This window comes from Amia ocellicauda, chromosome 4, assembly GCF_036373705.1.
Source record: "Amia ocellicauda isolate fAmiCal2 chromosome 4, fAmiCal2.hap1, whole genome shotgun sequence".
NCBI classification, from domain to species: Eukaryota; Metazoa; Chordata; class Actinopteri; order Amiiformes; family Amiidae; genus Amia; species Amia ocellicauda.
This window is the reverse complement of record NC_089853.1, coordinates 3,463,955-3,486,555: the sequence shown is the minus strand read 5'-3', so window position 1 is coordinate 3,486,555 and position 22,601 is coordinate 3,463,955. Positions and strand designations below refer to the sequence as shown.

General features: G+C 41.6%; 2 protein-coding genes across 2 annotated transcripts in view; both read right to left on the bottom strand.

Moving 5' to 3' along the window:
• prmt3 (protein arginine methyltransferase 3) overlaps positions 1-15,520 on the bottom strand; it is a 41,185-nt gene extending 25,665 nt beyond the window's left edge. The window contains exons 1-10 of the mRNA XM_066700530.1: positions 15,448-15,520; positions 14,940-15,060; positions 14,063-14,145; positions 13,886-13,935; positions 13,474-13,576; positions 12,687-12,858; positions 10,713-10,857; positions 8,408-8,473; positions 7,347-7,468; positions 2,788-2,887 (exon numbers count right to left, since the gene is read on the bottom strand). Of these exons, the coding sequence (XP_066556627.1) occupies positions 2,788-2,887; positions 7,347-7,468; positions 8,408-8,473; positions 10,713-10,857; positions 12,687-12,858; positions 13,474-13,576; positions 13,886-13,935; positions 14,063-14,145; positions 14,940-15,060; positions 15,448-15,463 (978 nt within the window). The 5' untranslated portion in view covers positions 15,464-15,520. The remainder of the gene's footprint in view (positions 1-2,787; positions 2,888-7,346; positions 7,469-8,407; positions 8,474-10,712; positions 10,858-12,686; positions 12,859-13,473; positions 13,577-13,885; positions 13,936-14,062; positions 14,146-14,939; positions 15,061-15,447) is intronic.
• A 1,563-nt stretch (positions 15,521-17,083) lies between these two features.
• Positions 17,084-22,358, bottom strand: htatip2 (HIV-1 Tat interactive protein 2). The gene is made up of 6 exons (XM_066700529.1): positions 22,143-22,358; positions 21,082-21,271; positions 20,601-20,708; positions 18,697-18,834; positions 18,260-18,321; positions 17,084-17,821 (listed from the first exon to the last, which is right to left on the bottom strand). Exons 1-6 carry the CDS (start codon positions 22,256-22,258, stop codon positions 17,593-17,595), a joined length of 843 nt encoding a protein of 280 aa, XP_066556626.1. The 5' UTR covers positions 22,259-22,358; the 3' UTR covers positions 17,084-17,592.
• Positions 22,359-22,601: the final 243 nt, after the last annotated feature.

The following is a 22,601-nucleotide window of genomic DNA, read 5'->3' as shown; positions in this document are numbered from 1 at the left end:
ACAGTAATTCTCACAGATCAAAGTGATAAATCCACTGGTCCCTCTACTAAAGTAACCAAATAAACCACCTTGCCGTTTCACATAAAACAAAAACCCACCTTGCAGTTAACTAAATGCATTTTTTCATTTACATTTTTTTAAGTGAATGATTGAGTGGTGTGGGTAATTTATCAGGAAAAGTCAGCACATAACAATCAAGCCCATTTTGCATCTGCTTAAATTTAGGTGCAGAATCAGGGGAAAATTGAAAGTCTACAGATTTAAGATGACATATGAAGGAAGTTATTTTTACTCTCAACTGTGTTTTTTTTTTTTTTTCCCTTTAAAGTGCAGATCCATTTTTTAAATTATGAAATGACAGAACGGTAGCTCACAGCAGTTATTCTTCAAAACACACCACAGACAGCTGCTGGTCTTTCTGAAATTGCCATATTGATTTATCACAAGCCAAACCTGAAGCAGGGTATTTCAAATGAGGAAAGTAATCACCAATTAATTAACTTTTACAACGGACACCGTTTTCTACTCACTAGACAGCACACTTACTTTCTCTGACCCTGCAGAGATTTCCTTTCCCCCTCCACGTGTATGATAACCGCTCACAAATGCCCAACTCAAAATAATCTCCACGTGTAACTTAAAATTGAAATCTAAGATTGCTGGAAATAAATGACAGTTAATGTAATTTGTACACGTGAATTCTGCAGTCAATAACAGTGGTTCTTTCAAAGCAATTAATGTTCAAAGCATGTTTTTAGAAACTGACCCTTTTACTTAGCTGCTCAGTGCCAGGAACAGCCGAGTCATTTTTTTCATCTCAATGACAGGTTCTATCAGTTACCAAAACAGACATATTATATATTTTTTTTTGTCAAACTTTCCCAGTGTACTATTAAAATGGGAAAAAAAATTGAGTCCATTAATCAATATGTAGAGGTTAAAACAACACTGCAGTGATTGAGAACTGGTTTGGCTCATCAGTCAAGGAAGTACTGGTCATTTTCCATGTACGTACATCATGTCTTCTACATAACAACAGACAGGCCATTATTGCAGAAATCAGGGCTTAACGAGCTTGAATTCGCCTGTCTGATGATTCCTCACATCAAAACAGTTGTTGAAATAATGCACTTTCAGTGTGACACGTTGTGCCACATTCAAACATCCTGTAAAATAATTATTTTTTAAGTTATAAAAAGCTATTAAGAGGAGTTTTAAAACATAGCCTGTACACAGCTGTACTCATTAATGAAAAACATAATGAAAATGTGTAACTAACTGAATTGCTATACAAAACAAAACAGAGGATCAGGATTTGCTAGACTACTAAAGTAGTCGGCAATGGCAATTAATGCTTTAAAAATAAAATAAAAACAAAGCAATATAAGTCTCTATGAAGTGGCTGACTTGATTCAATACACATTCTCTGCAACGTGATCATGTTTTCCGGCAGCAACAATTCACTGCTGATTATAACGCATTGCAGTTGCAGCGATGGACGTACAGAGGCCACACATCCCTACATTTCTGATTGGATAGCCCTGTTCAAAAGGAAAAACTCTCATTACCTATAGATTATTGCTCAAAAAACTGAGGACAATGCCGACTTTTACAAAAAAAAAAACAGGATGCTGACACCAGTGTCTGACTGACGGCACACTCTCCTCTGTGAAAGCTTCGTCTTGAGGAATATGTTAAATACACGTCAATATTCAAGTTTAACAACTGAAATAGGGGTCCCAAGTTCAACCATTAGTAAACAGTAAGATATTATGGCACGCAATGATGGACTTACAGGAAGCACAATACACCGTTTGTTCCCTATCAATACTGCATAATTGAGTAAGATTTCATCTTTTAATATCAACTTGATAGAGTAATTAGAGAGGTGGGGTTATCACTTATATCTGATTATGAGCCTCGGTGGTTTAACACACTTGGGGAAGCATTGAGGAGGCCCCCAACAGTGCAGCAGCAATCACTTGAGTTGCACTTTAATTTACCCAACACTTCCCATTACTACATCTGGGCTCTTCGAGTAAGGGTGGGGGGACCTCGTGCTTTTACTCATCACAGCAGAACCGCCGGATTCTCCCGTCTTTGCATCATAACTCCTCACCTCAGTAAGCATGCACATTAAAGCTGCATAAAAACGGCTAATTAAATGTTAATTAATTCTATATAATACAGAAAACTTCAATCACTGGTATGTGCCATTTACCCTCACCATGTTGGAAATATCTCATCTTCCGAGAGATCAGAAGTGACAAGGATATAAGATTTATTGATGTTCATGGACTTAAAGTCATTAAAGATTATGCTCCCTATCCTTCACTCTCTGAAGCATAGTCACCCAAGAATTTCAATTCCCCGCACTAACATAAACTAGCTTGTTGTCACCAGCTTGTGGTCTGGGAAGGACAGGACAGGGCCCAAGTGTTCAGGAATTAACAACTACTATAATACAGCCATCAGAGTCTTCCGGTTTGGTGTTCATTTCATTTTAACAGTTATTTCTGGGGGGTTTTAAATGGAAAGATTTTGGACAGGGGAGTATTCTTTACCATGCAAAGGATAAACTTCTCCTTTCTTAAAATACTCACAATATCTAGTGACCCATTTGCTTTACAGTAGTAAGATATAATTATATATTCCTTACAATCCTATTAAAAATACATGAAAAAATATGTGCAACTTGATTCCTTATTTTCTCTTCTTATTAAATCGGGGGCAGAACAAACTTATTAACAACTTTCATTATTTTACATACTTGCATGCATTACTTACCATCCATTCTGAAATAATCACGTCCACTTTCTCCACTGGCAGTTCTACTTCTTCAATCCGTCCTTTGACTAAAGTAATGGTGCCTTCAAGATGGTTTGATCTGTTTGAAAACCACGACACAGACGGGTTTAGAATCTTTATATCATCCAGATTTCCCCTTTGGCTGCTGGTGTCGTGGATACATTTATGAACAATTTCTGTACCGGACAAGAGATGTCTGGCAAGTGAGGCTGCTTCGGGGATATAAGATACACACTTATCTGGGCTTGATGCCCTCGACTATAGCACCTGAACATCCCGTGGTAAAAGCAAAGTTATTAAAAGCAGAGGCACAGTGAGAAATGAAAAGCCTCTCATCACCAGCTCTACAGGAAGACAAAGGATGGGCCCAACCTGAAATGTGTAAGGTAAGTAGGCCTCAGCTTGCACTCAGTTTACACAGACTACAACACTGATAAACTCTGCTGTGTCCAGAACACACAATTAATTTGTGTTGTTGTTGTTGTCACATACGTCCAACAGTTTTCACGTTTAGAGATAAAACTCTCAACAGTAAAATGATTAGTCGAGTTGCTCCGTGCTCTGAATGCAAAATACTTTTGTGAAATACGCAGTTTTGCAGCAGTACACAATAATACAAATAATCAGGAACTGGAGAGAGAGAAGTAAAGGTGTAGCATTAATAAACCATCTGTATTAATAGGTCTCACATGTGGGAAAGATAGCTTACCTCACTTAACCTGTAGCTGGTATCATACTACAAGCGAAAAAGCCGGCTTTTCATTTAATTATTCAAACCGAACAAACATACTGCTGATTGCATCTGAGAAACTAATACCTTGTTGGATTTAATTCCAAATGAATCAGGCAAAACTGGAGAAGCGCAAATCCACTGCTTTAAAATTTAAAACTAAATATAGGCAGTAGTTTATTACAAAACACAATATTTCATTGAGAGAGAGCAGAGTTCCCAAGAAAACTAAATTAGATTGTATTACTTTATATCACTTTGATTCTTAATGACTATTGCTGCACACCTTCCAGGAAACCGCAGAATCCTTCTTTTAATTTATGAAAGCGTGTTATTAAAAACCATAGCGAGAACAAAACCATTGATTATTGTAAAGGTGGAACCTACACAATTTGTATAGCAAAGTACTACATAATTGTGCCTCCTTAGTTGCCCTTTCCACTGCCTGCTGTGAATACAAACAACGAACCTGAAAAAAAAAAATCAGCAAACAATGAGAGCGCCAAAGTTTTAATGATCATCCCGTTCTCCCGAGCACACAGTATCAATCTTTCTGAATATTCCATTATCATGACAGCTAATGTTACTGGGGACAGAATAATTACTCACACCCGTAAAATTTATTTCTAGGGAGCGATCCTTATCTGTGCCTCTTACTGCTATCTCATTCTCCCAGAATCCCACAATCACTCTCTGCCCAGCTCCAAAGGAAACACTGTAATCTCATTAAAAGTGTAATTTAGAGGACAATGCTGGAGACAACTGCAATGAAAGCTGGGAGGAGGGAGAGCGGCCGTGAAAAGCTTCGGTGTGATTCTCAACTTCCCTTTATGTTATATAAGTCAAGTGCCCCGTTTCACAGCACAGAGGTCACACATGTAGGTCCAGATTATTCGGCCAAGGAGTCGAAATAGAATTGAGCCCGCACTTCATTCATCAGACTCTCATCGTTGTCATTAACTGGGATTATTTTAAACTCCGAAATTAATCACTTCTGAATAATCAAAGACCTCCTTCACTTTCAATACCCAGTAAGTATAAACATGAACAGAACATATCTCAAGGTCTTAGGTTCTTGGGAAATATAACTCATATCTCCATATTCATATCTCAAAATTCATCCCACAATCTCATTAATGAAACATTTTACACATTTAGAAAATCAAATACTGTTGCAGCTTTTATGACAGATCTGTGCAGCAGTGTCAATGCTACCTGTAACGAGGCTTATTCGGGTTATAATGAGCACGTTACAAAGTGACGTAACCCCTCAGTAAAAGTACAGTGTTAAGCCTCCTGTGGTGGGAGACCTGGTCTTCTGGCGTGGAGGGCTTAACGGTGCGGAGCGCACGGAGGGACGCCGGTGGTGCGTGGTTCGAATCCCGGGCGGGGAGCTCCGACCCACATCGACTACATACGGTCAGAGCAAAGCTGACTGAAAATTCAACCTAAAACAGGCCTGATCGAGAGGTGGGCCTGCGATGGCTTGGGCCCGTCCTAACTACAGTGTAAACCCAGCCGGCCTTAGTATCGTGTCTCCAGGAAATGCCACTGTCTTCACCATCTTATTCGGCAACTCCTTCAAGGGGAATAAAACTAAAATCATGACCTTTTCTAAAGGAAGACTTATCTGGTGTATTAGGTGAGAACCAATGAATGACTATTGTTTGTGGTGCTTATACTTATAATGTGTAAATTGGAAAGGACGCAACAAATGTGTATTGTATATCTAATAAACTTTTAAAACAATTTAAAAAAGAAAAGCTTGGTAAGAATTTCTCCTCCGATCTCAAGAGTATTGACAGACGAACCTCTGCATAACTGCAGACTAGCAGGGTGGGTGTTGTTTTTTGATCTGCTTCTGAAGAGAAAACCCGTCGCTCCTGGGTAGTGATTCTGACACGATGTCATGTAATCAGGAGGGATGCACGCAGGTCGGACCCGAGACAGCTCAGGTCCGTCTGCAATGTGAACACGACACAGGACGTGGATAAGAAACAGGTGTGCAGTTGGACCAAAGACACTTTAGGTCCGACTTTGTCGTGTAAACGCAGCAAAATTGTATTAAATGTTGCTAGCCAAGGGTCTGTCAAATTAAAGTCATTATTCTACTGTTTTTCAAATGACTGCATACATTTCTCATACATATTACACATTTTAAGATAAAACTTTAGTCTGAGAAGATGGTATTGGCGTTTGAAGGGAGCTTGTGGGAACTGTCCTTGCGTGTACACGGTTATATCCGCAAGCTCAAGAGCGGAGAGATGAACTTTACCAGGCCGCCTTGTAAATTACAGCAGCATCAGAACTGACACAGAATTCATTGCATGCAACGATCTGCAACAAATAAAGGTGGGAAGGTCACCTGGACTTCAGTGTGTTATAAACTGTATGATTCCCGCAGACGTTGATAGAGCTCACGCGTGGAGCCGTGATGAAGACAAAGAACGGAGGACAAATTTATGACACGACGGAGGGGGACTTAGCCACTCCAGCCGAGGAGAGCCCTGGCATTGATAGCACGGACGTCTCCCGTGTGGGTTAAAAGGCTAAACTTCTATTGAGTGAACACAGGCCCGAGCAGCACAATATTCTGGCAGACTCCTGCTCTTGTGGCCTCGGTGCAGAAAGCGTGTAATGTGAGCTGTGTAGTGCAGTGCTGACGGAGACACCGCAGAGGCAGAGGGAGTATTGCACTGTATGGCATAATGGTGAACATGCAGGGTACTACCTAGCTTTAACAAAAGGTGCATTTACACCGATCAGCCATAACATTATGACCACTGGCAGGTGAAGTGAATAACACTGATAATCTCGTTATCATGGCAGCTGTCAGTGGGTGGGATATATTAGGCAGCAAGTGAACATTTTGTCCTCAAAGTTGATGTGTTAGAAGCAGGAAAAATGGGCAAGTGTAAGGATCTGAGCGACTTTGACGAGGGCCAAATTGTGATGGCTAGATGACTGGGTCAGAGGATCTCCAAAAATGCAGCTCTTGTGGGGTGTTCCCGGTCTGCAGTGGTCAGTACTTTTCAAAAGTGGTCCAAGGAAGGAAAAGCGGTGAACCGGCGACAGGGTCATGGAAGGCCAAGGCTCATTGATGCACGTGGGGAGCGAAGGCTGTCCCGTGTGGTCAGATCCAACAGACGAACTACTGTAGCTCAAATTGCTGAAAAAGTGAATGCTGGTTCTGATAGAAAGGTGTCAGAACACACAGTGCATCGCAGTTTGTTGCGTATGGGGCTGCGTAGCCGCAGACCAGTCAGGGTGCACATGCTGACCCCTGTCCACTGCCGAAAGCGCCTACAATGGGCACGTGAGCATCAGAACTGGACCACGGAGCAATGGAGGAAGGTGACCTGGTCTGATGAATCACGAGTTCAGGGTGTTGACTTGGCCTCCAAATTCCCCAGATCTCAATCCAATCGAGCATCTGTGGGATGTGCTGGACAAACAAGTCCGATCCATGGAGGCCCCACCTCGCAACTTACAGGACTTAAAGGATCTGCTGCTAACGTCTTGGTGCCAGATACCACAGAACACCTTCAGAGGTCTAGTGGAGTCCATGCCTCGACGGGTCAGGGCTGTTTTGGCAACAAAAGGGGGACCTACACAATATTAGGCAGGTGGTCATAATGTTATGGCTGATCGGTGTACATGTCAATGCATGTAGAACAATACATAGGGTCATTAAAAAGGTAATAATAAACTCCAAGGCAACAGAGGCAAATCTTCCAAAGTGTTTCCTACAATTAGTGGTGAAAAGAGAAAGCGTTTGCTGCAGGGAGACTACCACTCAACATCTCACCTCACTATGTCCATGGCCTGGTAGATGATCTCAGATTGGTCCACCCCTATCACCTTTTTTGCTCCGGACTTGGCTGCGAACATGGAGAGAATACCGGTCCCACAGCCAACATCTAAAACGACCTGTGGGCCAGCAAGGAAACAAGTTAAAGAAACTAGAAGAAATGAAAAAGTGAGAAGTTGGTTGAAACTGAAAAGCACATGTGGAAGCAGAACTTCCTATTCAATGATAAAATGAAGCCATTTGCATTATTTCACATACAAGGCAGGAGCAGGCCTGTGTCTAAGGACACGCTTATTGCTGAAGGCTGCGTATGAACTGGTGAAGGCCCATCCGTGCTCTGATCAGAGACGGTTACTCTTTGAGCCACCATGGAGCACCTATTTTGTACTGCTTCACTTTGTAACTTTTATATTTTTGTTAAATCACTCTACAATAGCCTTGGATCTTGATTGTCAGAAAAAACATTGCAAAGAGAATCTCAAAAGCTCATTGTTAAATGGCCCAAAACAGGAAATATGGTCTGGCAGTGTATTGTTTCATTCCTAGGGCGTGAAGCCTCCTAGGGTCTCGCAATAACTGAAATTACTATTTTTCATCTTCTGTAAGTACCTGCCTCTCGCAGGACGTGTATCCAGTGACGCTCCTTATAATAATGAGCTTGTGAGCACTTATCATATTCACAGGGGTATATTAACTCTCTGAACTCCTGGCCTGGAGTGCTAGTCGTTTGATGCTGAGATAGTCCTCATCATTTCCCCTCAGCCCTTTCAAAATCAAACCCCTCAGTCTAAAAGGGTTAACTGGTCAGTGTCAACATAACTAATGACCACGGCGTGGGACGCTACCCAGTGTAATGACAACACTGATCCGTATTTCTGTTATCTGTGCTCTGCAGTCTGTGCCAACTAAACAACACTCTGGTGTGCAATAAAGCCAAGGTATATTAAATCAGCTCCTGTCAGTGATACTCCTCTGCCTGAGATAGCGAACCCAGGAGGGCTCACACACGGTATCATAATACTGCAAAGCCGCTATTAAGTCCAGCCTGCCCCACTTACCTTGTCCTTGAAGACATCTGGATTGAGGTACATGAAATCCCTGTAGCTCTCGGTCCGCACCTTGTCCTGCATGTTCCGGCCAAAAAAAAAAAAAAAAAAAAGCTGGATCAGCAACCGTTACCATTTTGTCTCTCCAAATTTATGAACGAACGCTCACCAAGAACAGGTTAAATTGCATTTTAATGTACTTAAACTTACAAAACGGCCTGGCCCTTCACAGGAGCACAAATAAAGCACGCTGACATGAAACATCGAGCCATCAAAAGACATTACTTCAAAGTGACAGTTTTCCATTACAATAATTCTCCAAAGCTAATCTACAGCTGCTATTGAAAGCCCCACAGAAGAGTGAAAAAAGAAAAAAAAAAAAAAACATAGAAAAAGCTTAAGAGGCAAATATATGAACAATGAATCTCTCTCAAAGAAATTATATTTTATGCCTTTCTGACACTTTCCCTAACTGAAAATAAAAATAAAAATAAATGACATCGCTCAAACGACGAGATATTATTGATCCATCAAAAAAAAAAAAAAAAAAAGAAGAAATCATGCCATGACTCAAAGAGATGGGGTGTCGCTATTATTTTCACACGGCTCACAATTAAAAGACCCTGAGATGGTATTCATGCCTATCGCTGGTACTGTCAATATATGCACCGCGTCTCCAGGTTAAACATTTCTACCACCACCCAATGAAACGGATAAATTACCTCTGTAACCATGTGACCAAAACCAGTACGCTGGCGGCCAATTCAGCGAAATGGACAATTTGGACCACTGTTCTAGAACAACTCTGCGCCTGACATCATTTGCACTTGGAATATCTTACTTTTATTTGCTTATCTGCGAAGTATTATTCAGGACATGCATTAAAACCATATGCACATATCAAAAAGAAGAAGGCAGATCATATAGGACAAAACTGTGTGAGTCACAAAAACTTTAAAGTGTGAATAGTGTTTTAGTGTGTAAAGTGTTTTCAGCTGTGAAGGGGAACCGCATTTATCACTATGAAACTCACATAACATGGACTTGCTTTTAATGATCATCTGCAAAACTCAGAACTTGAGTTTCCAATCTATTTACGCCAATCTATTTATTCTGTCAATAAGGCTACAAGAACTACAATTAACTAGATTGCGTAAATTCATAAATGTAACGCAACCGTCGTGCCGCACTCATAGCCTTCAGGCACAAGCTGGCAGACATTTTTAACGCAACCCACTGAGGATTTCCGACTTCAGCAGCTTGCCGTGCACTGGCACACCGAGTCAGATCCTGAGAGTCGGATCCTCCGCACAGCACTCCGGGCGGCTCTCCGAGTCGCAGCTCCACCAATCAGACCAGTGCGCTTCCCTCGCAAATTAATCAATTACATTTCGACGGCGCTGACTTGATTATACACACCGCCGCTTGATTGGGCCAATTCATTTTTCACTCGCCTCGCCACATGCTCTCCTTAAAGAGCTGCAGTTAGTGCCGCAGAACTGTTCATTAACGCGACGGTTAAAGCCGATCTTTCTCACAGGATAGCGAGTGTGTCGAATTGTCTTTGTCTTTTTTAAATAGTAAAACAGAGGAGGATACATTGAAAAGCACGCGGGCAGAAAGCAAAAGTTCACATTTAGATTTCAATAGAACACACTGGTTCCATATATTTTATTTATTTTGGGGGGCATTTTAAAAGAGGTATTGAAAGGGTATTTAAAATAAATGTAATTGTGTAATATACTGTATCACTTTTCTGAGTTTAATTACAGAAACTAAACTTGGAGGGGAATCAATAAGAGCTAAGTTTTAATTTGTGGAAATTATAAAGTTACTAAAAAAAACAAGCAGTCATAGATAAAAACACTAACGGCAAAACGTGTAAAAACTGAACAGAAACCGACCCTCTGCAACTGTACGGTAATGCCGAGGGACAGAAGGGTTAAAAATGCAGTATTTCTCACACGCAGGCAGTGCGTCACGGGACGGTGCTTTACGGGAGCTTGTAAAACATTGACGTTTCAACTCCTGGATGGGACGCGGTGGCGTGTGAAGCGCCCTGCGTACACGGCTTCACGCGGCGCCGGACACGAGCGATGATGGATTCTCAGGACTGCGGAGAAACGGCGGCACGGCGATGCAGCAACACGGGGACTCGAGAACGTGCTGCAGTTTTGTGGGAGAGGGCAAACAGGAGAAAAAAAAGGAAACTCGAGAGAAAATGATGATGTATATCCCCCTTTCCCCTCCCCCCCAGGTCCCACACATCTGTGCTTATTTATTTATTTTCACTGCAGTCGTTCTCACTCGGTCCCACCTTTAACATCTCCTCGTGGATGCCGTAGTGCCCATAGGAGCTGAAATAGACCTCGTCCTCGTCTTCCCTCAGCTCGGCTACGGCCCCGGCAGCCGAGCCGCCCGTCCTGACATCTGCGTTCATCACCAGATTCTGTGCAAAGTGTCTGTAATCAATTTCAAACACACCCTTGAGGCAAAATAGCTGGACCATGAAGAGGAGCCACTCTGCTGCAGTGGAATTTTCCCTCCATCTCTCCTAGCGGCCATTAATAAGCATCAGCTCCCCCTACTGGTGGCTTCGATAACTGTACTGAAGGGCGGCCGAAGGATCAGAACATACATTTCAGAAGGACAGCAAATCATTGACATAGAAGCAGCCATTAAAGTTATAAAATTAATTATACAATCTACAATTTAGTAGAAATAACCTGATATGACAGAGTGATGTGGAATAACACATCTTTTAGCATGTTTACTGCAATACCTTTCACTGGAAAGAAACTAAATTGAATGCCAATAGTTTTTATTCTTTTCGGGGGAGAATAGCCAACAAAGTGATGTGGAATATACACTCACCTAAAGGATTATTAGGAACACCATACTAATACTGTGTTTGACCCCCTTTCGCCTTCAGAACTGCCTTAATTCTACGTGGCATTGATTCAACAAGGTGCTGAAAGCATTCTTTAGAAATGTTGGCCCATATTGATAGGATAGCATCTTGCAGTTGATGGAGATTTGTGGGATGCACATCCAGGGCACGAAGCTCCCGTTCCACCACATCCCAAAGATGCTCTATTGGGTTGAGATCTGGTGACTGTGGGGGCCAGTTTAGTACAGTGAACTCATTGTCATGTTCAAGAAACCAATTTGAAATGATTGGACCTTTGTGACATGGTGCATTATCCTGCTGGAAGTAGCCATCAGAGGATGGGTACATGGTGGTCATTAAGGGATGGACATGGTCAGAAACAATGCTCAGGTAGGCCGTGGCATTTAAACGATGCCCAATTGGCACTAAGGGGCCTAAAGTGTGCCAAGAAAACATCCCCCACACCATTACACCACCACCACCAGCCTGCACAGTGGTAACAAGGCATGATGGATCCATGTTCTCATTCTGTTTACGCCAAATTCTGACTCTACCATCTGAATGTCTCAACAGAAATCGAGACTCATCAGACCAGGCAACATTTTTCCAGTCTTCAACTGTCCAATTTTGGTGAGCTTGTGCAAATTGTAGCCTCTTTTTCCTATTTGTAGTGGAGATGAGTGGTACCCGGTGGGGTCTTCTGCTGTTGTAGCCCATCCGCCTCAAGGTTGTACGTGTTGTGGCTTCACAAATGCTTTGCTGCATACCTCGGTTGTAACGAGTGGTTATTTCAGTCAAAGTTGCTCTTCTATCAGCTTGAATCAGTCGGCCCATTCTCCTCTGACCTCTAGCATCAACAAGGCATTTTCGCCCACAGGACTGCCGCATACTGGATGTTTTTCCCTTTTCACACCATTCTTTGTAAACCCTAGAAATGGTTGTGCGTGAAAATCCCAGTAACTGAGCAGATTGTGAAATACTCAGACCGGCCCGTCTGGCACCAACAACCATGCCACGCTCAAAATTGCTTAAATCACCTTTCTTTCCCATTCAGACATTCAGTTTGGAGTTCAGGAGATTGTCTTGACCAGGACCACACCCCTAAATGCATTGAAGCAACTGCCATGTGATTGGTTGGTTAGATAATTGCATTAATGAGAAATTGAACAGGTGTTCCTAATAATCCTTTAGGTGAGTGTAGTCCTACTTCATCAAAAGAAAAATCTTTCCTAACCCCAAGCCCTGATACCACTCCCAAACCCCGAACCTTTCCACTAAAGTATACACCTAAACTTTTATCCTATGCCCAAATAGCACCCTTTAACCCTACACCCAAAGCTTAAATGTACAATCCTGCTGGTGTCAAAGTATGGAGTAATGAAGCAGGAGAACAAGACTGACTTCAACTTGTGGAGATCCTCCAAAGCCCTGGCAAGTTCCTCCTCCGTCCTCCGGGTCGCCTCCTCCGCCCGCTCTGCCCGCAGGAGAAGGGCTGCCGGAGAAGGGCACCCACCCATCAGCTGCTCAGAGCCATCCGATGCCATCGACTTCGCTTCCCAGAGTTCCACAACATCTGATTGGGAAAGATAAGGAGTGATCTTTACCTCGGCCGAGCACAAGGAGCCATACGGACTGAAAAAGCGGGCAAGGAATTGCTGGTTGTAGTTCAAGTCGTAATTATTCCATTTTCAAGAAAACCTCCCTGCAGAAAACTCTCTCTATACAGCGCGCTCGACAACCTCCCAAACCCGACGGAAATCACGCAGATGCAGGATGTAGCTCGGAGCGTTGGCCTGGCACTTAGCAGCACATGAATCGATCTATTTTTCAGTTTTGTGTCTAAGGATATATACTTCTGACTGTTTTAATTACAATTCAAATACATTTCCAGTGTAGAATTAAAGCAATAATCAAATGACCGTCTTTGTAGGTGATAAATAGGACAGTAGCTTCTCAAAAACATTTTTACTCACACAATACAGGACAAAAGCATTACACATTCAAAATAAGTTACAAAACACACTATAAAAACTATTTAAAAAGATGTTTAGCTGTATAAGATTTGCCCGAGTATAAACCCTGATGAGTGCAGAGTGGACTATGCAGCTAAATGTAACCCTCGTGAACGTGCTTGGATAAATGCATTGAGAAAATGATTAAATAACAATAACAAAGAGATGGCAAATACCGATCTGAAGCAGAGGGTCATCTTGCACAGCTGGTTTCATGTATTCATCGCTCTGCCAGGGAACGGCTCCACAGATTGACTTTAAACTCTCTGCACTGCATTTCTACAAAGAAAACAAAAAAGATGCTTTCAGTCACATTAGGAAGAAGATAACAGACTACACTTTACCACAACCACCACAGACAGCTTGGTTCTTGATCTTAATAATAAACTCGAAAAAATAAACCGAAAACAAAATCTTGTACATAACAGCGAATATTAAGACGCACAGAAAACACTGTATTGCACGGATGTGACGACACTAGGATGGCAGTGATCACAAAGCTCTTCCTGTATCCTGAATGGAAAAGGGAAGACTTCTTTGCAAAGCTACGAACCGAATCATTATTTTTTTTAAGTCCAAGACACTTACCGTGGACCTGATGTAGTTTATGAACTTTATATAGCCATAGTCGTCCAGTTCTGTAAGGAAGCAAAGGTAATCAAAAATGCTTTAATAAAGGTGGATATCAGACAAGGCAATGTAACATTAAAACATTTACAAAAAACAGTCAGGATTCATGGTTGAATTAACATTCAGATGTCTTACTGTGTGTCTGCACTACACTGGCCAGGTCAATGTGGTGTTCCTGCTGGCAGTGAGAGAAGACATCCTGGCTGGAATTTAATGAACTAAAAACAAGTGAAAGGAATAACAAGTTTGTATGTTAGAAGGAAATTAGAAACCATGTCTCTTAGTACAGTGTCAAAAACAGTCAGAATGTCACTCCACATAAGGGCCAACCCATGGTACATTTTCAAAATGCCTAATTGCATTGACCACTGGGCTATTTTGGTGCAGTAATTAATGAAATAACTCAATCCATTGTGAAAAGCAGTTTAAATCTTAGTTTAAGATCACATGGAGAGTGCTGCATTCTATATTATATTCAAGCATATAATAAGTACACAAGGAAGTATTAAGAAACTGAAATTGTCCAGCGTAAGTGGATGTCCCTTAACAGATATTTACACCTACAAGTAGCGCATCATAATATACATTATACAATATTTGTAGTGCACATTTGTCAAACTTCAATACATTTCAGCAGAAGATATAAACATGCAATAATGTGGGTTGTTGATTTTCAGTTATTAATATTGCTCTTGCCAAATGTATTTTTTGTTTTGTTTTAAATGCATTTCTTCAAAGCCTGTTCATGTATGCAAAGTTTGCTATGTATTAGAGTCTAACTATAATTAAGATTCAAATGCACTGGGCTCACCTTTTCATTATTTGGCTGGTATTTCAAAAATAGTTAGGAGTTATGGTTAACTGCAACCACAAACAGACATTTCCCTTAAAGACTATGTAGAAAATAAGTCAGTGTCTTGTATGCGTGTGTATACTGTGTGACATGTGGAAACTCAATATAAAAGTTGCTCATGTCAGTCACGGACTAGACCACATAAGCCCGTGTTTGTACCTGTCACAGAACAGACAGCAGACCCTGAGCCCGCTGTCACACTCTTCATCCTCCCAGAGGTCCTCCTCGTCCTCACTGCCCGACAGATCCGGCATCCCGTCCGCAGCTGCCTCGTCCACACCTTCAACAGAGCAGAGCAGACATGACGAACAAGTCATTCATACAGAGACTGCGCTATTACAGCCCTTTAAATCCCTCCTGTGTGCACTGTGACTGAACAACATGTGTAAAACAACGACCATAGGGCTACAGTACGAGAGTGAAATATACAACAACTGGCAGAAATGTAGTTTACAGCCAATAAAACATTTTTAGTACCAACAAACATGATACATTGTGATGCTGCAGTGAAGAAAGCGGATTTTAACTTGTTTTTAACAATTACTGCAGTTACTGTATGCTTTACTGCAAACTCGAGTCAAAATACCGCATTATTTTCCCTATTGTTACGGCGCGACCGCAATCATTTGTAATGTATTTTTTTGTCCCGACACTTTCACGTGTTTACCGCTGTGCTGCGCCATGATGGATCCGCTCGGTTTCCAAAGAGAAGCTGCTTCCGGGTCACAACACGTCACCAGTGCCTGCACTTCCGCGTTTCTACCGCAGTGTGGCGCTGCTTTTCAATGTCAATTTGTATAAAATACAAAATCATTATTTTCTACTGCTACTACTTACATACTATTTCTGATGCTAACCTACATACTATTACCACCTCCATTACAGCCTCTCACTGATATCACCCTGCATACTACCATAACAATAATACATATCCAGTAATATATCCTGCAAGAAGTTCTGTCACATGCAGATCTAGTATATTCAGATACTTTAAATCTTACTTCTGAACAGTGATACTGCATTTCAGTGCCAAAAAAGGACTGGGCTGTATGGAGCATTGAATGACACCAGTAAGTACCTATCCTCTTAGTAGCCCTTTTTCCCAACACCCAGTAAGTGAGAAAGTCTGTCGCACTTCTATCGCAGACCCTATAGTAATGAAGATGAATACAAATGTGTTATGAGTCTTCAGTCAATGTATTTATTGCAGTGCATCAGGCAATTGTGTAAAGAATGCCAGATTAAATTGTTGATGTATTTCCAGACTACTTTAAAATCCTGTCTCATCTGTGTCCAGGTGAACGCAGAGCCAAGTGCACAGACTACCACCGACGCTTTATAACCTGAGCTGCTGCCGGGAAGACAGATCCTGTGCTTTTGTAGATGTTGTCTTTTCTGCAAGTGCACAAGTGTTGTGGAACAAATGTAAGCGTTGAAACATCCTGAACCCAAGTCTGGAGACACTGAAGATTTGGGTATGTACAGTAGCCATGATTGTAATACAGGCAAAGGTTTTAAGTTTTAAAAGATGAATGAAACGGAACAATCACAGACTTGCTTATACACCCCTAATAACATGAGCACGTGTCTAAACCAATCATTTAGGCACTGTGAGTTTCCCCTTTAAAACAGAGCTCCAGGACTCGATAAACTTAAGAAAATAGCTTTGTTCATAGTTTTTCAAGAATGTGCAGCTGACCTTTAAGGCACAAGAGATATCTTAACCCAGTGTGGGTACATTTTTTAGTGTTTTAAAGCAATCAACTCCCACTTGCAGTCCACTGGCACAGCCCTGCATTCTGATGTTTTACAAGAACATGCAGAATAAATGAGGAGTTTTTGGGCAAAGCTGTAGGGTAAGGAGCCATGATTATGCCACAGCGAATTGACACACTTTGTTTGGATGAGCCAAAAAAGGCTAATGTAGACACTGAAGGACTTGTATCCAGAAATACCCCAAACAAAAATACGACAAAGCATCTTATATTCGTGTCCTCTGAGACCATCTCTTAGCTGGTGCTCACTTGTTTTTCATTAACTACCCAATTTATTATTTCTTGACTATATTCGTCTCAGCCTATGCTTAGTTTCTCAATGCGTGTACTTACAAAAGTAATTTTAACTATAAAAAAAAAAGACTGTGAACCCATTTCTATCTCAAATGAAGTTCTATCACTATCTGAGACAGCACAAGAAAGCATGCATGCATTTCCCATTATGAATTATGCCAAATCACACACTTAAAAATAGAAATAATACTATAACAAACATCACTGTCTAATAAAACAGCACATCATGACAAGTACACATAACACATCGCACTTTTATTTGGTTTTATACACATCAACAGTTCATAAAAAATGTACCCGCTTAAATAAAAACCCTTTAAAATACATGACTGATATACTTTTATATTCTTGATACATAAAAACATGATTTACACAAAAAATATATGCATTTGTAGAAAGAACACTGTGTGATGGAATTATATATACTAATAAGTATGATCAATAATCACACCAATTAAGGCATTCCCCATTAAAGAAAATTCATTTGACTGTAGTAGTAGATTTAAAAATGCTATCATTCCCTCCCCAGGCAACAGAAAAACTTGTATCCGTGTGTTTAAAAGCATGCTCAGCGTCTTAAGAAAATATAAAAGAAAGAGAGAAGAATTTATACATTTTGAACGAAGCTTGATCCTTTTCAGATGTTTAATTTTGGACTGATTACAGAAACAGGAATGACTCCATGAGATTAACCGTCAGCAGTAGACCGCGCATTGCCACGTCGGGACCTTTGCACATTTTCATTACTTTTGGCTTTTATTTTCGCCAAGTTTGGCAAGGTTATAGATATCCTTGTTTTCTAGTATTTCTACCTTTTTCTCTCCTCCAACTAATGCATTGACGACCATGGATCTGGCGACGGATGTGATGGGAATTGACATTGCAGTGGGAAAAAAATAAGAAACGGGAGCCAGAAACTTCCTGGCTAACCACTCTGACGGCCGGGATTCCTGTCTGTCAACGAGGAGGACCCTGTGTGTAAAAAACACTGTGTTAGAAAGTAAAGTAAAGAAATGACAGATTAAACCCGTGTATTGTTCACCTCGATGTTCACAGTATGATCAGTTTGTTTGTCAGTTTGTTTGCTTTTATTAAACAAATCTCTTCATATTCAACGTGTTTTTGGCAAGGAAGGAATATACTTTAGGTAATGCACCTCAAGTTTAAACTCTTACAATTCTTCTTTCATCTCAGAAATCACAGTTCATTTAACTTTTCTCAGGAATATCACCACCGAGGAGAAGGTTTTAAGTTTTAAAGTAAAATATCTCATGTTGTGTTGTCAAGATTATTAAATTACATACATACATATGTTAATTGGAAAACAGTATTCACTATTTAAGCCACTCAAAACTCATCATACAAATGTTAGAGGAATTATGATCTAATACGTTGTGACAGATCACTTACGCAGGTCTGAAGACAGAGAATCGGTCGAAGCCAAGCTCCTCGATATCGGCCTCAACCTGGCCCTGCAAAGACGTAGCAGCATAAACGTTCAGTGAGAGATTAAGGCCAGTAATGTAATAATAGCCATACCAATAATACATTGAAACGCAAAGATAGGGTGAGAAAATAAATGTAGAGAAATAGTTCTACAAGACACCTTCAGCGAGATAAACAGAATTTGTACAATTGACTGTGAATAACCTTTATGTTCTTTAATTAAAATAATGAAAGACACTTTTGGTCCCTCAAAAACAGATTATGTTTTTTTTCATACGTAAAGATATCAACAACCTGGGAATGCTTCTATTTCACCATCGCTTTATATAAACACATCTGTTTAAAAGGAAGCGATATTGTCTCCTAACTTTAAGGCTTTATCAAATAAAAACGATGCATACCTTTACTTTCAAGTAGAGAAAGGAGCTGGTTTTATCCGCCCCTTTGGAAGATTCCAGACTGAAGTGCGAACATCCTCCAGCTTTTGCAAGTTGTGCCGACTTCAAAACATAATCGTGATCAACGCGTATGAAACCCTCCTGTTGTGCAGAGAAAAGTTAGTGTTACTGTAAGAAACCCTGCCATGTGCCACTGTCATATATGCAGCTCTGTATTTTTTATATATGTACACCAATATTAATCACACTAAAACTGAATCAGAAAATTGGTTTTCTGAAAAACACTTTCCTCCACTGAATGTTCTGATCCACTGCAACACAACTTCAAAGGAAAATTTGATCATTATGTAATTTTATGAACATAAAGATTACAAAAAACAAATATTTAATTTTTCCCTCCAAAAAAAACTAGTGTCAGGAACTGATTGACACCAGCGTTCATTTTCCTCAGAAGGTTATTTTCCACTTCCACTAAATTCCACTAAATTCACTACTATAGTCTACTTTTTGCTTCTTTCATTATTATGATTTATCTTTTAAAGTGTATAGTACTGAAGCACTGACACAATCCTACACACACCCTCATTGGTGCATTTGAAATTTTGGACGTTAGCCTCCCACAGAAAGCGTTGCCTCATTTTAATGTTATTCAAGGCCTGTATAATGAGGAGTGGATTAAACCAAGCCCCTAATTATTTTGGCTTTAGTTCTGGATTAGCCCTCTGTACTGTCGACTCCAATTCACTGCGACCATTTGATGAAATGTGAACTGACATAAATACCGAGGCTCACTTTCAATCCGATTATGCAGTTAAATCGCCTCAATGCTAACCCAAGCACAGGACGCTGGCGGCCCCTTTTCTACCACTCCTACTAACAACTGACAACCCCTCCCCGATACACAAGCACCCACGCTACCACCCCATAGCCCCACGCTAGCCCCATCATCCGGTATCAATGGGCTCTATTCAGAGAGGTGACGCACACCCTGCCCCACATCAACCTAAATATTGTTTTATGAGCAACAAATAGACTCCGCGCCCCAAAGAATTTTCACATCTTCCGAGTTCAGGAATTCCAGCGGCTTTAAAAGGTGAAAGAAAGAGAAGAAAAAGAGAAAAAAAAACTACAATGACTGTCTTGTGTTCCCTGACAATTTCTAAAGAGGTAATGAGTATGTATGTGAATCCGTTTTCAGCACTTTAAAACTTCAAATACACCAGCAATAATACGCTTCACGACTCGACACACAATGCCAGTTCGGGGTAAAGCGCTCTGCGGCTGACACTACATCCTTCTTCTCGGGACAATGTGTAACACACTATTCCACGGCAGCCAGACACAAACAACGGCCAGCGCGGAGGTGAAAGGGAAACACTTTCACACAGTTTTTCTTTAACTCGGACGCCGCTGCGGCAGGAGACTTCACTCTACCTCTATAGCCGGCCATGAGAACTAAATGGTGGTTCAGATTATTAAACTCGATTTAAATGTCCTGCTTTTTTTACCTCTGTGCAGGGAAAAAAGGGGGGAAAAACTGATTTAAAAGATGCAGCTTTGCTTTACTGCATGAATGGTTATGTTAACATACTGAAAAGGAGAATATTATTAACCTAATGCTTTTGTGGTGAAAAACTCAGCCCTCGAAACTCATTTGTCACTTCGTAATAATGACAATAAACATAATAACCCAATCAACTGTTAAAAAATAATAATGAGGCCCTGTAAGTAAGTTTTATAGATGGAATGATGTTAAAAGATGTTGACTTGCGCAGATAAATCAGGGATTCAAATGTAAATGTAATAAACAAACCCCAAAGTCATGTGGGCGACGGGATATTTATTAAGGTGCTCCTGTAGTGAATTCATTTCATCTCGGGTTGGCTTTTGATAACCTATAAACTTACCGTTCCAGCTTTGGCTTTGGTTGTTCCCAAGCAGCAGAAACCGACATCGTGACCTTCGAACGCAGAGGCAAAGTCATCAAGCTTTTCGAAATCAACCACCTCCTGAACCTGGCCAAAGATACAGAATCCAGCATGGCATTGGTTACTCTCTCTCTTTTACAACCTGTTGATTGTGTGGTGGATAATAACACAGCGTGAGCCAGGGCCCGTGGTTGTAAAATATACTGTCATTCTAAAATATGTTGACCTAAAAAGAAATCCAGAGCAAATAAGCCTGGCCAACTAGATTCATTTTATTGAATTAAGTAGTAACACAACTAACACTAATATGTATGGTGCACGCTTTCAATGAACCAGTCAATCAGTGATGATCAAAGAGAAGAAGAAAAGCCTCCTCATATGCAGACTATACTTGTACAGGCCTGTAATGGACATGAAGGGGCGCTTTGGTGCAGGAAGCTCATCCCACACCTTGTCTCACCAGGTTCTCATAGGCTTGGTCTTCAAAGGTCATCTTGCGGCGGCCGATCAGGGTGACCCTGGAGAAGAGCCGGCGCTGCAGCAGCTCCCGGAGCAGAGCCCGGCCCGTCTCCCCGGAGGCGCCCAGCACGAAGCAGCTCCGGCGCCTCTGTGTGAAGCGCTCCTGCAGGGCCTGCATATCGTGGGCCATGCTGAGACATGATGATGAAGATGATGATGAATATTATGCAGCAACAGCGACATTCCGCCCGCACCGAAAACCCCACGTCACAGGACACATGCGGAAATACGGGACATTTAGGCCGCAATTTAGGCCAGATTCGTGCACATGTCCTCAACTAGTTCTCGTAAAAGTCCGTATGTGCCGTTTGCACAGCAGGCACATGTGCGGACGCGGGCCACGCATTTGCTGGTATTAATCCGCGACGTTTTCGTGGGAAGAACTGGGTTACAGCCGCACGACAAACGCGCCGCGGTTTCTCTGCGCATCTTGGTTTGATACACAGATTTGTCACTTTCTGATGCGCGCACACACACACACACACACACACACACACACACACACATATACACGCCGCACAGCTTAATATACAGAGATGTCGCTTTACACACACATGTCGCAGTTTACACACACACACACACGTCGCAGTTTACACACACACACACATGTCGCAGTTTACACACACACACACACATGTCGCAGTTTACACACACACACACACACACGTCGCAGTTTACACACACACACACATGTCGCAGTTTACACACACACACACACATGTCGCAGTTTACACACACACACATGTCGCAGTTTACACACACACACACACACACATGTCGCAGTTTACACACACACACATGTCGCAGTTTACACACACACACACACATGTCGCAGTTTACACACACACACATGTCGCAGTTTACACACACACACACACACATGTCGCAGTTTACACACACACACATGTCGCAGTTTACACACACACACATGTCGCAGTTTACACACACACACACACACATGTCGCAGTTTACACACACACACACACACATGTCGCACGGTACCTGGGCGCAGCGCTCGGGTCCCAGTTCTCCAGACGGTGCAGCACAGCAGCCAGCAAGACAGTCACTACAGTCAGGAGGCCGATGACTCTTTTACAGCCGCTTTCCACTCGGCTCATTACAGGTTTTTATTGCAACACCAAACACTGCTTTGTCATAAATATAAAACGCCAAGTCATTCTTCCCGTCTCCGCCTTGCCGCGGTACAGCGCGGGGCGCATGCGCAGAGGAAGCCCCGCGGTGTGGTTTCGAGTGGGTCCAGCAGGGGGCGCGATGGAGGCTCGTCTCGGAATCCAGCCTCGCTGTGAACACGCAGCTTTATTAGCGCCGGTGCTGGAAGCCCTGCAGCTCGTTTTTCGATCTCTTACTCTTAATATGCATCGTCCGGAAACATGACAGCTTCATATAAACTTCAAACAAATTGTATAAAAGCATCACAAAAATACATTACTTTGTATTTTT

What these genes read in the sequence shown, in the direction of transcription:
- htatip2 (XM_066700529.1), bottom strand. Translation starts at nt 22,258, where the DNA reads ATGAGCCGAGTGGAAAGCGGCTGTAAAAGAGTCATCGGCCTCCTGACT. An exon ending in CCAAAGCCAAAGCTGGAACG is followed by an intron (nt 18,835 to 20,600) that starts GTAAGTTTATAG and finishes TCTGCACAACAG; the next exon opens with GAGGGTTTCATACGCGTTGA. An exon ending in TTCTCTACTTGAAAGTAAAG is followed by an intron (nt 18,322 to 18,696) that starts GTATGCATCGTT and finishes ACGTCTTTGCAG; the next exon opens with GGCCAGGTTGAGGCCGATAT.